Here is a 15,256-nt window from a genome sequence, read left to right on the forward strand (position 1 = left end):
TCCGTAAACTTACTGCTGTACCAGCGGGGGGGCGCTTTTACTGTTTGAAAACTACTTAGTTATATATTCTTCTTCATTTCCAATATCTAAGTTACGACAATTTGGGAACACGGCCTTATATTCATCTATAGTAAGTAAGATCAGCGTACACCAAGAATTGTAAAATGTTTTGCCGCATACAATTTTCTAGTTGTGCGGGGGCGGGTTGGCGTTGTGATAGAGCTCAGGATTTCCGAGCTGGCGAGCCGAGTTCGAATTCATGCAATGCCACAGAATATACCCTATATTTTTGGCTGTGGGTAGGTTATAAGAACGGCTGTCACTCCCCCATGATGAGTGGAAGGGTACTAAATGACTGCCTTCCCTCTGATCAGTTGATTAAAATTAAGAACAGTGGTAGATCACCTTTGTAGCTTTATCATAAATACAAATAGTCACGTTTAGTTTCAGCAATAGGACGTTGTTTGAAAAATGTGGCAAAGTTCTTTTCGCACAAGTTATCTATTGTTCTGGATCATTCCTTGTGGTACTACGTGTGTTTCTCATGAGAAATTTTGCTGTAAAGTACGTAAAGATGGGAAATGAACTTTTCCACTGGTGGGTTAAGTGTTACCTTGAGGTTATATATTTCACCTTACTTTTATATGGGAATAAGCATCAGTAACAAGAGTAAGACATGTGTACTGAGAAGTATGAAATTATAGAACCTTCTGTATAATGCTCTACTCTCTCAGGTTAAAATGTTAAAATTTACAGATTAGATCAAGGTATACAGATTAACAGTTATATTGGTCTAAAGCTCACCAGTAAAATGCTCTCTACTGTTCAGTTCACTCATAACGTTGTGTTTCTAGAAAAAAAAAAAATCGATTTTTACTTTACCACTCGATGGTTTAGTTACTTGTTTAAACCTAGAGTCGGAATTTAGATTTATTCTGGAATACCCTTGCTGAACAAACCTCTTTTTGCTGCGAAAACTGCAAGAGATTTGCATTTAAGAATACTGTATCTACACTTTAGAATAGAAAATATAATCAAGTCCTTACAGAATTATATAGCATTTTTTGTAACTAGCAATATATTTTTCATAAAAGTGTTAAATCTACGATTAGCTGACTTTTAATGATCTGTACTTCCCCAACATAGACATATGTAAAATTTGTAAGAAACGCTTATGAACCAATATGTAGATATGATGTGTATTTATCATCATTAAAAATTATTGTTTTAATAACATATTTTGCATTTTACTCTGAGTGTTAATGACTTAGACATCTGAAAGACGTGACAGTTTGTCGCAAGGTTTGAAAGATGTGATTGATTGTTCTAATTATTGGTCCAAAGTTATTCAAGAGCTATGTGCGCTGGCCGTTCTTAATTTTGAACTGATAAACTAGTGGGAATAGAGCAAGTCAACAGCGATCCCTGCATACTCTTGAGCTAGTCTTGTGTGACCGAATAGCGAGATTGGATCACAAACCTTATAACATCCTTATCCCCAAAGTGTTTTAGCGCGATTTATCTCTTCCTCCACCTCCCCCCACATTTCTTTCTTTTATTGGTAATAATATGTGTAGTTTGGACCAAAAGATCTATTGTCTAGCATTCTAACCACGCTTGAAACCCGGTGTGGAAGAATTCGAAAAACAAAGGCATTAAAAGTATCAGTTTCTGTGTGTATTGTTGTAGTTGTTATCAGAAAATAACAATTGTTTTAAGCAAAAATAAAATAATACATACATTCTACATTTAGTTTACTTAGACAATCTTTCTTTAAAAAAAGAAGACGGAAGAGATAAGTTTATAAAAAAAAAAGAGGAAAAAAGAAACCCAAAAGTTGCCGGTAGGTGGTGTTGACTAGATGCTTTTCCTCTCGTTTATTATTGCTAAATTAAGGGCCTCCAGCGCAGATAGCCCTCAAATAGCTTTGCATGAAACTTAAAAGAAACCAAAGATTATTTTATTGTATTAGATGTAAGACAGTACATTAAAACACGTTTGGTTTCAAAATATATCGTGTTTGATGTGACCATAATTTATAAAAACAACAACAAATAAAACTGAAACAAGAATCTGTATTTGAAAAGGTTTGCTTGTTTGTTTGTAATTAAGCACAAGCTACACACTGGGTTATATTTGTTAACCTGAAGATGACCTACAAAGGTCGAAACGTTGTTCTCTACTTTATTTTAATAAAAATGTTAACACCCATACCAGCCGTCTTAAGATACGATTTTACTTCAAGTGGGTTTCTTGTTATCACAAGTCTGTGTTTTGACGGAACAATTTACACGTACAAAAAAAACAAAAAACGACGACATAAAACTGAAATACGTATGAAACAACAACAACATAAAACTGAAATAAGAGTGTATTTGAACGGAACAATTTTCACATACAAAAATCAACAACGACATAAAACTGAAATAAATGTCTGTATTTGGACAAAAGAGTTTAAACGTGTAGAAAAATAATAACCACATAAGACTGAAATAAGAGTGTATTTGGATCGAACAATTTATACGTACCAAAACAACGACATAAAACTGAAATAAGAGTCTATATTTGGACAGAATAGTTTAAACGTACAGAAAAAATACCAACATAAAACTGAAATAAGGGTCTGTATTCGGAATGTTTGTTTTTGAATTTCGCATAAAGCTACTCGAGGGCTGTCTGTGCTAGCCGTCCCTAATTTAGCAGTGTAAGACTAGAGGGAAGGCAGCTAGTCATTACCACCCACCGCAAACTGTTGGGCTACTCTTTTATCAACGAATAGTGAGATTGACCGTCACATTATAACGCCCCCACGGCTGAAAGGGCAAGCATGTTTGGCACGACGGGAATGCGAACCCGCGACCCTCAGATTATGAGTTGCACGCCTTAACGCACTTGGCCATGCCGGGCCATATATTCGGAAAGAACAATTTCTGTGTTTCAAAACACCTGAAACGGGAATAAGTATCTTTGTTATTAGTGTATATTATGCAGATAAATAAAGTTTTAAACACAAGAATATGCCACGTTTATCCTTTTTTATTATACAAGTACCCTGTAGGTGGCGCGCTACAATCTTGTTTTGGATTAACTTAAAACAATTTGATAAGTAACTGACTCTTAGGGTAAGTTGCTAATATGTTAAATTCTTGGGCATTTTTCTGTCCAATTACTTGTCCACGTTATGAGTGGAAGTATGTGCGTAGTTTTCATGTCTATTCGTATCATTCTAAGCTTAAATCATTTAGTGTGTACGCCTAAACAAAGTTTTGTTATGGATGGATTATAACTAACGAGTAAAAAATATAAAAAACTTCCAACTTACAAGAAAGATATTTCATTAAATAAGTTTGTAGTATTATGTACTGGTGTAATTTGTTTGTTATTTCATTAAATACGTTTGTAGTATTATGTACTGGTGTAATTTGTTTGTTATTTCATTAAATAAGTTTGTAGTATTATGTACTGGTGTAATTTGTTTGTTATTTCATTAAATACATTTGTAATATTATGTACTGGTGTAATTTGTTTGATATTTTATTAAATAAGTTTGTAGTATTATGTACTGGTGTACTTTGTTTGTTAGTTCATTAAATATATTTGTAGTATTATGTACTAGTGTAATTTGTTTGATATTTCATTAAATAAATTTGTAGTATTATGTACTCGTGTAATTTGTTTGTTATTTCATTAAATAAGTTTATAGTATTATGTACTGGTGTAATTTGTTTGTTATTTCATTAAATAAGTTTGTAGTATTATGTACTGGTGTAATTTGTTTGTTAGTTTATTAAATAAGTTTGTAGTATTATGTACTGGTGTAATATGTTTGATATTTCATTAAATAAGTTTGTAGTATTATGTACTTGTGTAATTTGTTTGTTATTTCATTAAATAAGTTTGTAGTATTATGTACTGGTGTAATTTGTTTGCTATTTCATTAAATAAGTTTGTAGTATTATGTACTCGTGTAATTTGTTTGTTATTTCATTAAATAAGTTTGTAGTATTATGTACTGGTGTAATTTGTTTGTTATTTCATTAAATAAGTTTGTAGTATTATGTACTGGTGTAATTTGTTTGTTATTTCATTAAATAAGTTTGTAGTATTATGTACTGGTGTAATTTGTTTGCTATTTCATTAAATAAGTTTGTAGTATTATGTACTCGTGTAATTTGTTTGTTATTTCATTAAATAAGTTTGTAGTATTATGTACTGGTGTAATTTGTTTGCTATTTCATTAAATAAGTTTGTAGTATTATGTACTCGTGTAATTTGTTTGTTATGAAATATTCAGACTTTTATAAAACCAGCAGTTGTTGCTATTATCATTCCCCGATAGCTAACCAGCGAGTTTAGGGATTTACAACGACAAAATCCGAGGTTCGATTCTTCACGATAGACAAGACTTTCACTAAAAACAATGAAAGAAACAGTAGTATACTGGCTTGTAAAATAGAGAAAATAGAGAAGAAAACGTATTATACTTTTAAAAAAAATGGTTACGATAGGAAAAATCGTTAGAAGAACAGATCGACCAGAAGTGACGTGGTTATGTTTCCAACTTCTTGTTATAGCGTTCATTACTATATATATATATGCTGACGCAAAAGTAGGATCTTCAAACGACATTTTGAGACAAGACTGTCGGCGCCTCGGATACAGCGTGCTAATTGATGCACATAAAGTTGACGTCGAGATCAAACAGCAATGATCCTATGGAGCTTAACTTATGCAGAAAAGTAAATCCGAGAACAGATTCGGTGCATTATTTGAAAAATTGTTGTTATTGCACCAGTTTTCCAGAAATACTGTCCGTTATTCGATCTAGATTTGACGAGATTGCGCGTTACAAGAATACAGTCTAGAGTCATTATCTTAAATCTGTATCGGTGTGTAGAATGAACGTCTGTCAATAACTCTTTACATTGCGTTATTTTTCGGCCCGGCATGGCCTAGCGCGTAAGGCGTGCGACTCGTAATCCGAGGGTCGCGGGTTCGCGCCCGCGTCGCGCTAAACATGCTCGCCCTCCTAGCCGTGGGGGCGTTATAATTTTACGATCAATCCCACTATTCGCTGGTACAAGAGTAGCCCAAGAGTTGGCGGTGATGACTAGCTGCCTTCCCTCTAGTCTTACACTGCTAAATTAGGGACGGCTAGCACTATAGCCTTCGAGTAGCTTTGTGTGAAATTCCAAAACAAACAAAGCGTTATTTTTCAACGTATATACTTGAGAAGTAGACAAACATTGTCATAAGTCTTTCTTTACAAATAACTGTTACTGTACTCTTCTTTTCTGATTAGAAATATTTAAGTTTGTTTTAGATATTCGTGTAAAGCTACACAAGGGCCATGTTCGTTAACCCTTTCTCATTTTGAACTGATAAACTAGAGGAACGGTAGCGAGTCGACAGTAGCTATCAATGGCTATTGGACTCAAACAGTCAAAACAAAATGTGTAGAACGCAATTTTGGTTCAACGGGACGTGAAATATGGACCCTAGGATTTACAGTTCAGTACACTAACACTAGACTATTTTCGGCTCACTGTGTGTGTGTGTGTGTGTCATATGTGAAGTTCTGCAGTTCCGTTTTCTACATACGAATCATACAGAATTTGTTTATGATCTGTTAGATTTTGATGTCACTTAGAGCAAAAGAAAATGTCATCTTAAGAACATTTGTCTCCAGGGAGGGAATAGGTATAATTAATACTTTGCAACAATTTTCTGAAGTGGATACAACCGATAACTTAATGTAGCTTTACCTTAAAAGAAACAACATTTAAGAATTTTAGTTAATAACAGAAAATCGTTATAAATGTTTTCTTTGAACGTCAATCAACAATTAAAAAGTAAGGAAGACAGGCAGGGCACAGTATATATATATATATATATACGAGGTCTGTTAAAAAATACGCGGACTGACGTCATAAAACAAAATGTACTTTATTTAGAAGTTACAGGTCTGGGACCCCTTCAAAGTACTCTCCTCCCCAACGCACACAGTTATCCCAACGGTGTTTCTACTTGTTGAAACAGTCCTGGTACGCTTCTTTTGTAATGTCCTCCAGCTCCTTCGTCGCATTTGCCTTAATCTCGGGAATCGTCTCAAATCTTCTTTCTTTCAAGGGTCTTTTGAGGTTGAGGAACAAGAAAAAAATGCAAGGAGCAAGGTCAGGTGAATAGGGGGGTGGGAAAGAACAGTGATCGAGTGTTTGGCCAAAAACTCACGAGTTCTGAGGGCTGAATTTCGCAGCAACGCGGTGCATCTTCAATTTTTCGGTCAAAATCTCGTAACAAGATCCAACTGATATCCGACACTCTTCAGCAAGCTCCCTGACAGTCAGACGTCGATTTGCCCGCACCAGGGTGTTGAATTTGTCGACGTGTGGGTCGTCAGTTGACGTGGAAGGACGTCCAGGACGCTCATCATCTTCAATGGACTGTCGACCATCCTTAAAACGTTTATGCCACTTGAAACATGCCGTACGCTTCATAGCAACATCACCGTAAGCCGTGTTAAGCATAGCAAAAGTTTCAGTCGCAGATTTTCCAAGTTTAACACAAAATTTCACAGCAACTCGTTGCTCCTTCAGGTCATTCATTCTGAAATCCGCCAAACGAAAAAATCGCACTTCACTTAAAACCACGTAGCTAATACACAAATGAAGATATCTGCAATCGGGAAATGGCGTCGTAATCATCTGATCTGTGCGAATCTAGCGACACCAAGCGGATTCTCCTGGAACCAACTGGAGCCGCGCAATTCAAACAGTCCGCGTATTTTTGAACAGCCCTCGTATATACGTATGTGTTTCAAAAAACAATGAAATGATTTTTTTTGCTTTCCATATGCAAATGAAGAAGAAAAGTGCAGTGCAACAGAGACCTTTTACATTTAATGAACCGTTGAGTAAAAATGTATATAAAAAAGTCGTTCAAAATAAACATGTTTGCACAAACTACAGATAATAATTGTACTAGAATGTGTATTTCAATCAGGTGTATTTATTTCCATAAAACAGCCCACTCAAAGTAATATTACGTCGTCTCTTGGATTTAGTATTTCATCGTGAGCTCGATCGAGGCATTTTTTTCATTTATGAAGGTGGCATGAAATTGTTATGTGCTCTTGTATTTAAATAGTAAATCATTTCTGGATTGTTATCCTTTCAATGGCTTACACAAACCATTATATTAAACAACATTTCATGAATATATGTGTAAGAGATCCCTGTAAAGAAAACAAAATACAAAGTGTACTCGTTTGCGTGTTTTTTGGCGTTTCTGAACATGGCAAACATGAATACGTGTCGTAAAACAGTAATTGTTGTAGACATACCAGTGAGGTAATGGAAACACGAATTCGAAGCAATCGGAAATGCTATCGAAGGGCGCTAACTCTGCTTAATATAGGCACCATTCATGTCAGCCATAGCCTACATTCTAGAGCTGACGTGATAGATAGTTTAACAAAGTTGCTGAATATTAAACATAACTACACACTTTCGGATGGCCCACATGAAATTTGGCTATCAACACTCAGACATGTATCCTACCTCACTGAAGTGTTTGTCGGGTGTCATTCCGAAAGCATATAACCGTATTGAAAAATAGAGTACATTGCTCATCTGCTTGTCGCTTATCCCTTAACTTAGACCATCATTACTTACTGAACAGAAGCCGCGCTGATGAGATGTAACGTTCACTAGTTATAATTCTCAATTCGTATTTCCAGTGACCACTGGAAGCTGAAAATGGCTGGTGCTATAATTTTATCTTGTTTATGAAATAATTGTTTCCCTAATTTAGGATATTATTTTAAATTAATAAGTTCTTTAAAATATTAAAAAAGAGAGAGTGGGCGTGCTGGCTTTCAATGCTCCTGTTTATCCATCCAAAAGTATTGCTGTGTTTGTCGAATTCACCAAGCAGCTCTTGACAAGCCTCTTGGTTTGCAATTTAGAAAGTGCCATAAAATATCTCATCTGACGTTGAGGTATTTTTACTGCGGTAAAAAAAGAGCATGAGATTTATTTCGGTAGTAAAAGCCCTATTTCGAAATATATATATAAAATAACTAGAAATTCCTTATGAATAGTACGAGGAGTTTTGATTTATAATCTGTACAAATGGTTAGAAACATCATGTCAAACTAACACTTTCTTTCATAACCGAGGTGAAAGGATGAAAATGAACCATTTTGAAATCTTAATAAACAGCTATCAGTTGCTAAGTAACGCTAACAAAATATGGATGTTTGTTGCACACGTTTTTTTTTATCTCAATTACTTATAATTCAAAATGTAGTTTATTATTGATTTAAGGTATGTTATATGAATAAGTTTTGTTTATGTACTACTGAGGATAGAATAATTTAATTTTGATTTTTTTAAATAACTGAGTATTTTAGAACTGTTTTAACGTGTTTCAACAACATGGTAATTGTTGATTGTTTGTTTTGAATTTCGCGCAAAACTACACGAGGGCTATCCGCGCTAGCCATCTCTAAGTTAGTAGTGTAAGACTAGAGGGAAGGCAGCTAGTCATCACTACCCACCGCCAGCTTTTGGACTACTCTTTTGCCAACGAATGGTGGGATTGAGCGTCACATGATAATGCTTCACTACTGAAAGGGCGAGCATGTTTATTATGACGGGGATACGAACCCTCAGATTACGAGTCGAGAGCCCTCACAACCTGGTCATACAGGGCCGAGGCAGTTGTTGAAAAGTGTTTTATATTTTTAGAAACAGTTACGTTATCGAATGAACAAGATAGCTGATGTTACTCCTCAGTTAACGTTAGTGTTAGTCAAACGATACACATCAATGACAAAATAATTTCTTATTATACAGTAACGCACGCATAATTTAGTTTTGATTTAGGATATGCTTGCTCAGAACTTCTGGTTTCTTGTTTCTAGCTCGCTTATCGAGTTTTACGGTATATGAGTTCATCAGTACAGACTTTGAACTTAAGACTTCTTAAGACTGAGCTTGGCTTAGCGGTTAGTTTGCACGCCTCCTTACTGCAGAATCGCGCGAGGCGCTGGTTGCCATGGATGAGTTATTGGAGTGGCGATGAAATTCCGCCGTTCGATTAAAGTATCCCAAGAATTGATGATGGACGTTGTTGCCTAGCTGCGTTTTAACTTGTCCATGAGTTCAACAGTCAGAACAGTTAGATATTCATGGGTATTCTAAACAAACAAAAAATAAAACTTCCGTCACACCGTGTCTTTGTTTAGTCTACGAATTTACAGCGCTAAAATCAGGGCTTCGATTCTCCTCGGTGGACACAACAGATAGCCCGATGTGATTTTGGTATAAGAAAAACACACACGTCTTTGTTTAAACACATTTTAGTCCTACCATCTCGTGAAATAAATTGTAACTAGAAAGAAAATACTTAAATTATTAATCTGTGATTTTGATTGGCAGAAGTTATAAATCAACAATGCTTCATGTGTAATGACATTAAGATTTTCAAAATGCAGGCAACATAAAATTTGATACTTCCATAATGAGTTTAGGATTTTGTAATTAAGAGATTCAGAATGAAAATTCGTTTTTCATATGGAGGCTTGAACGTTATGTAATAGCATTTGATACAATTAGCAGTCTTTCGTTGTGTATGATAAGTGCTAAAGTTCAATAAAAATACTTTGGTTTAGAATTAAATGTCCAAACTAATGTGGTTTGAATTTGGTAATTAGTAGAATTTAATAACGTATATAAATGTGAAATTAAAAGTGAAAGCTAATTTGGTTCGAATTGAGTAATTAGTAAAAATCAAAACCTTTATTTGAGTATAAAATTAAAGCTTGAATTGGGTAACTCATAGATTTTAGTAATTTTATTTGGATTTAAAAATAAAGAGAGAGCGCTCAGAATTTATTACCAGACGTTAAAACATTCAGTTGGCATAAGTCTTTTTTTTATTATTGGTAGGCACTGTCAAAACTAGCAAATATTAATCTTCAGCGAAAAGTTAATCCATTTGCAGAAGTAAAAAGTGGGTATGACGATCAACAAAGGTAAGTAGTCTTATTATAAATGATTGTAACCTAAACAGTTAGAAATAAGCTACGTATAGAACACTTGTGTATATAGAGAAGATAAGAAAATGCACCTAAGTAATTGTTTACTTAACTTAAAACTCCAGCCTAATCTTCACAGTGCTCTAAAAGGTATTTCATTGTTAACATAACAGATTTTGTTCACGATTGCTATTTATTTTCTGTTCTATTGAGTATCTAGCTATAAAACTGTTTACAGTTGGTGTGTGTTGATTCATAGCTGGTCTTCACATTTCAGCAGAATGCATTTCACTTCATGAATCATAGGAGATTATAAATAAACATTAACGTATTAATTGTGACCTTTTGTGTGAGTTGCAGAACAGTCTGCTCAAGTGCTTTACTTAATATGTCTGTATTTTTATTGAATTACAGAAAAGTTCATGTGACAGTTTCGTGTATATCTGATTCTATACGTAATAAATTGTCTACAATTGTGATGAGTTATAATGTATTGCATAACTGAATGTTTAATAAATTTACTTTGCTTATAATGAATCAAAGAACATTTTACACAGTAAAGTGTATATTTAACTGTTTTCTAAGTCAACTTTCTTCACTTCTGTTGAGTTGCAGAATAGTATTTACACTGTATTGAATATTGTGTGCTAAATAACTTTCTTTGCTTCTCACCAATCAGTGGAGATCTTACACCATAAAGTGCATTTATTATTTTGCTTTCTTAATAAATATTCTATGCTTGTTTTGTGTCTGCGTACTTCATTGCAATGCACGTGTAGCCATTTTTGTTAGATTAATAAACTGTTTGCATCTGTCTTAAACCTCAGAACTGTCTACACAATATGGAAGACACTATTAGATGAAACAGACAAGATAGCTCAAGCCAAGTTGGCAGCAGTTGATGTATATCAGGAAGTGTCAGAGAAGGCAAAAGCTTTAAGAAATAATAAGTTGCAGGTGTCAAAAAGGGTTAGTGAAGTGTTACATCTATTTATTTTCTCAGATTGCATTTCCAAAAAAAAAAAAATATTTTATGAGAAAGTGTATGGTAATTTAATAATTTCTCTAAATTATATCCAACTATGATTGCTTTCTTTTAAATAAAATTACTGCAACCACACTATAAGATATTACTTGTCCAAGTCTGATGTTATAGCATTTTGTTTTTCAAAGAATGACATTTTCACAAATTTCTATTTGTTTTAACATAAGATTTTTTTTTCATGAGCTAGATATTAAATAAAATGTTCATAGTATATATGATAAAGGGTGTATGTAACTGTGTCATTTCAAAATCTCTAAGAACCATCTAATTATTGTTTCACTCTTCATGGCCCCTTCACATCAAATAATCCAAGTGCTTATGCCCAAAGATTTAAAAAAAACGAAATTGGGTAATTTGAAAGTAAAAAAGTTACATGTACATATAGAAGCTAGATATTAATAAACCCTCTACTTTTTTTAATGAATTCTTGTATTCAGAGAAACTACTGTGACATGTTATTGAAACTTGTATGTTCTTAGCAGTATATGACTATATATGCAGGTCCATCACTAGCTTTAAGAATGAAGTAGTTCTTATGTTGTTTGAGTTAGATAGATAGATAGTTATAGCTGGACTGAGTGATTGTTAGTATAATCATAATGGATGTATAATGGTGATTTCTAAAATGAAATTATTACAGATAGCATTGTAATAACAGCCCAGAGAAGAAATAAATTGTTTGATGAATTGTGTAGTAAACTAATTAAACCAACCTGTGTGAACTTTGACTAAGAGAGACAATTATTTAAAGCTCTGGATACAACTGCATTAACTAACAGTACAAGGTAACTTAAATGATTACTGATTGATTGTATTGTAATAACAGCAGAGAAAATAACGTGTCTTGCAAATTGTGTTCTAAAATAACTAAATCAGCTTGTCTAGACTTTGATGAAAAAAGATAATTACACAAAGCTCTGAATAAAACTGTGATAACCAACAGTGTAATAAACATTTGTGTATGCATTCGACTTATTTTAATATATTATTCTAAAACAAGTGAACTGTATGCTGTTTGTTTATTGTTGGAACTCATCACAAACTGTAAATAACCTGACTCATATATAAAAACCTGACAAAGTTTATATATTTGATTTAGTTTCAAACATTTCTTTTTTTTTTATACATACTAAACGCATTTTGTCAGATCAGCCCAAACTACATGATCACACTTTTACGATAGGGTTGGTCAATCAGAATAACACCACCTCTAATTCATTTTATCATCAGTGTTTTGACAACATTCGAAAGATGCACGAAGAGTTGCAGCAGTCAGTGCAGGAAGTCGATAAAACTAGAAAACTCTATTTTGAAGAGGAACACATGGCTCATGGTGCAAGAGAAAAAGCTCATGATGCAGAAGAAAAGTAAAGTACACCATTAAATATTTAACATAGTGTGTATAATTGTAACTAAGGTCATTTCAAAATCTCTAAGAAACATGAAACCATTGTCTCACACACTTTGTGGTTTCTCCTCATCAAATAAACCAAGTACTTATGTCAGCAAAAGATTTAAGAAAGAGAAACTGGATGTTTTGAAAGTAAAAAAAAAGTTAGAAGTATATATAGAAGCTATATTTTAAGAATTTTTCAATTTATTTCATTTAGGTTAATGACTTCTTGTATTCAGAGAAACTACTGTAATACGTTGTTGAAAGTTGCATGCACTTAGAATATATGTTTATATATTGTAGGTCTATCAGCAGCTTTACAAATTAAAGAATTCTAATATGATTATAAAGGATCACATGTTGGATTAAGTGAATTATTGACAACACATGTCATGTTTTTGGACTTACAGTTAGTCAAAAAAGATTTATGTCATTTTTAATATCATGTTTAGTCATTTTGGGTTAATTGGTTTGATTTAAAAATGCTTTAAGATCCTACATTGATTTTAAATAAACTTTTCTTTCTGTGTATAGTTCACTGTATCTCTTTTATATATTCTAATCTCATCCACATTTGTATGCATTCATAATAATATTTTTAACCTTATCTCTCGTTATGGACGATGTATACGTAAGTAAACTATTTCTTTTAAACTGTTTTCTTAATTCAGTGCTGATAGATCAAATGAAGTCTCTATTGAAATGATGTATAATAATTTATGACTTCTTATTTATTATTATATAGTTAATTAGAGGATCACACCAAAGGAAATTTAGTTTTTCTTATGATTATTGTATCATAGGAAATTTCCATTACAAATCGTAACAGGTACATTTGCCACTTAACTATCTCCATGGAACTTCATTTTTTGATGTTTACATGTTATTAGTGGATTTCATACTAACAGTAAATGTATCTTTTCTCAACAGTGTTAATTGTGATTTGTGACTGGTACAGAAATATTAGATTTTTTAACATGGTTTTGTACCAAAGTTGAAAATAAAAATTGTGTATTAGAGTACATGCTAACAAATAATAGAGAAATGAAATTTCTGCATCTGAACTTATACAATATTTACCACATTCACTAGGTTCTGTAAATATTTTTTGGTTATTAATATGTGTTGCTATGGTAACTGAATAGTCTTAATTGTGTTTTTCTTTTTTACCCAATTCATCTGTGTTGTTGATGTAAAGTGAAACATTTAAATAGAATGAAACCTTCCTTGAAAGAGAACCTAATGGTAATAATTTTCTGATGCAATCGCTTGTTATTCTGCTATTCATATTGCCAAGTAAATTAACCTTCTAGTATGTGCATATTAATCCTCGGGAAAGTACTGGTTTATAACTGATAAATCTTGCAAATGTGGGTTTATTTCTTGAGCATTTTCACTATGTATTAGTTTAGGTTTTCCATGCAGCTATGTATAGTTTTTAACATTTACTTTAATAATTTATTCATGATTTAAATTAGATTGAAGAGGAAAAAAGGAAGGATATTTCAATCAATTTCATCCCTCCAAAGAAACAGTGCTAAGGTAAATTTTGTTTATATTTTCTGATAGTTTTTTTTTCAGTTTTCTTTGCAACCTTTTATAATTCCTTAATAAGCTTGAAATACTAACTGTTGCAGAGAATTAGTTTTCCTTCTGTTCAAATAAGAAACGTTTAGTGTTTTTTTGTTTTATAATTTATATTGGTATCCAAAAAATATATTAATTGATATTTATGGAAATTCAGCAGTGAAGTTAATGTTCTTACAGTTCTCCTTAAAAAAGGAAGCATATGACATTCAAGCTACAAAAGCTCGAAACGACTACATTCTTGCATTGGTGGCTGCAAATGCTCATCTCTATAGGTTTTATAATATTGACTTAGCAGATGTCATTCAGGTAAAAAAGTTAGCTATTTTTTAAATACTTATTTGACTGTATTAAATTGACTTGTATGACAAAGTTTTGTGTTTCTTGACAATTATGTTTTGGTAACTGACACTTAATTTTTTTTAAAGAATGTGTGTTATAAAAAGTTGTGTTTAGCCTTCAGTGTTGTATGGGAACTGTTTGCCATTTATTCTTTGTAGCATTTACATTACTGTCATGTTGTTTTATTTACAGATTTGTAAATGTTGTATTATTTAACTAACTATACTGTATTACTTAACTGTGTTCTATTTTTGCAACTGTAAATGTTGTATTATATAACTAATTGCACTGTATTATTCTAGTGTGTTCTATTTTTTAACTGAAAAATGTTGTATTATTTAATTAACTGTACTGTATTATTCTACTATGTTCTATTTTTCAACTGAAAATGTATGATTTAGCTGTGTTGTATTATTTATATAATAATTGAATGTCAAAGAAAGCTCCATTTGGATTACAAAGCTATGTTAAAAATGTACAGTATCTTTATATTTAATGCTTCAAGGATATATAAAATTTCTGTATAATACAATTTAAGAATTTAATGGAGAATGATAGCAGTATTCATAATATTACAATTATGTTCCAAACTTTGAAAGGGCTCGGCATGGCCAGGTGGATAAGGCGCTCGAGGGTTGTGGGTTTGAATCCCTATCACACCAAACATGCTTACCCTTTCAGCCAAGGGGGCGTTATAATATGATGGTCAATCCCACTATTCATTGGTAAAAGAGTAGCCCAAGAGTTGGTAGTGGGTGGTGGTGACTAGCTGCCTTCCCTCTAGTCTTACACTGCTAAATTAGGGATGGCTAGCACAGATAGCCCTCGTGTAGCTTTGCGTGAAATT

The 15,256-nt window shown here is 32.9% G+C and overlaps 1 protein-coding gene across 1 annotated transcript in view; it reads left to right on the plus strand.

The window, feature by feature from the left end:
- The window catches only part of LOC143228549 (protein nervous wreck-like), a 156,385-nt gene that overhangs the window by 50,159 nt on the left and 90,970 nt on the right, over positions 1-15,256 (plus strand). Inside the window, exons 4-8 of the mRNA XM_076459792.1 lie at positions 9,954-10,039; positions 10,870-11,011; positions 12,318-12,454; positions 13,959-14,022; positions 14,248-14,376. Coding sequence (XP_076315907.1) covers positions 9,954-10,039; positions 10,870-11,011; positions 12,318-12,454; positions 13,959-14,022; positions 14,248-14,376 — 558 coding nt within the window. The remainder of the gene's footprint in view (positions 1-9,953; positions 10,040-10,869; positions 11,012-12,317; positions 12,455-13,958; positions 14,023-14,247; positions 14,377-15,256) is intronic.

This window comes from Tachypleus tridentatus, chromosome 10, assembly GCF_004210375.1.
Source record: "Tachypleus tridentatus isolate NWPU-2018 chromosome 10, ASM421037v1, whole genome shotgun sequence".
NCBI lineage: Eukaryota > Metazoa > Arthropoda > Merostomata > Xiphosura > Limulidae > Tachypleus > Tachypleus tridentatus.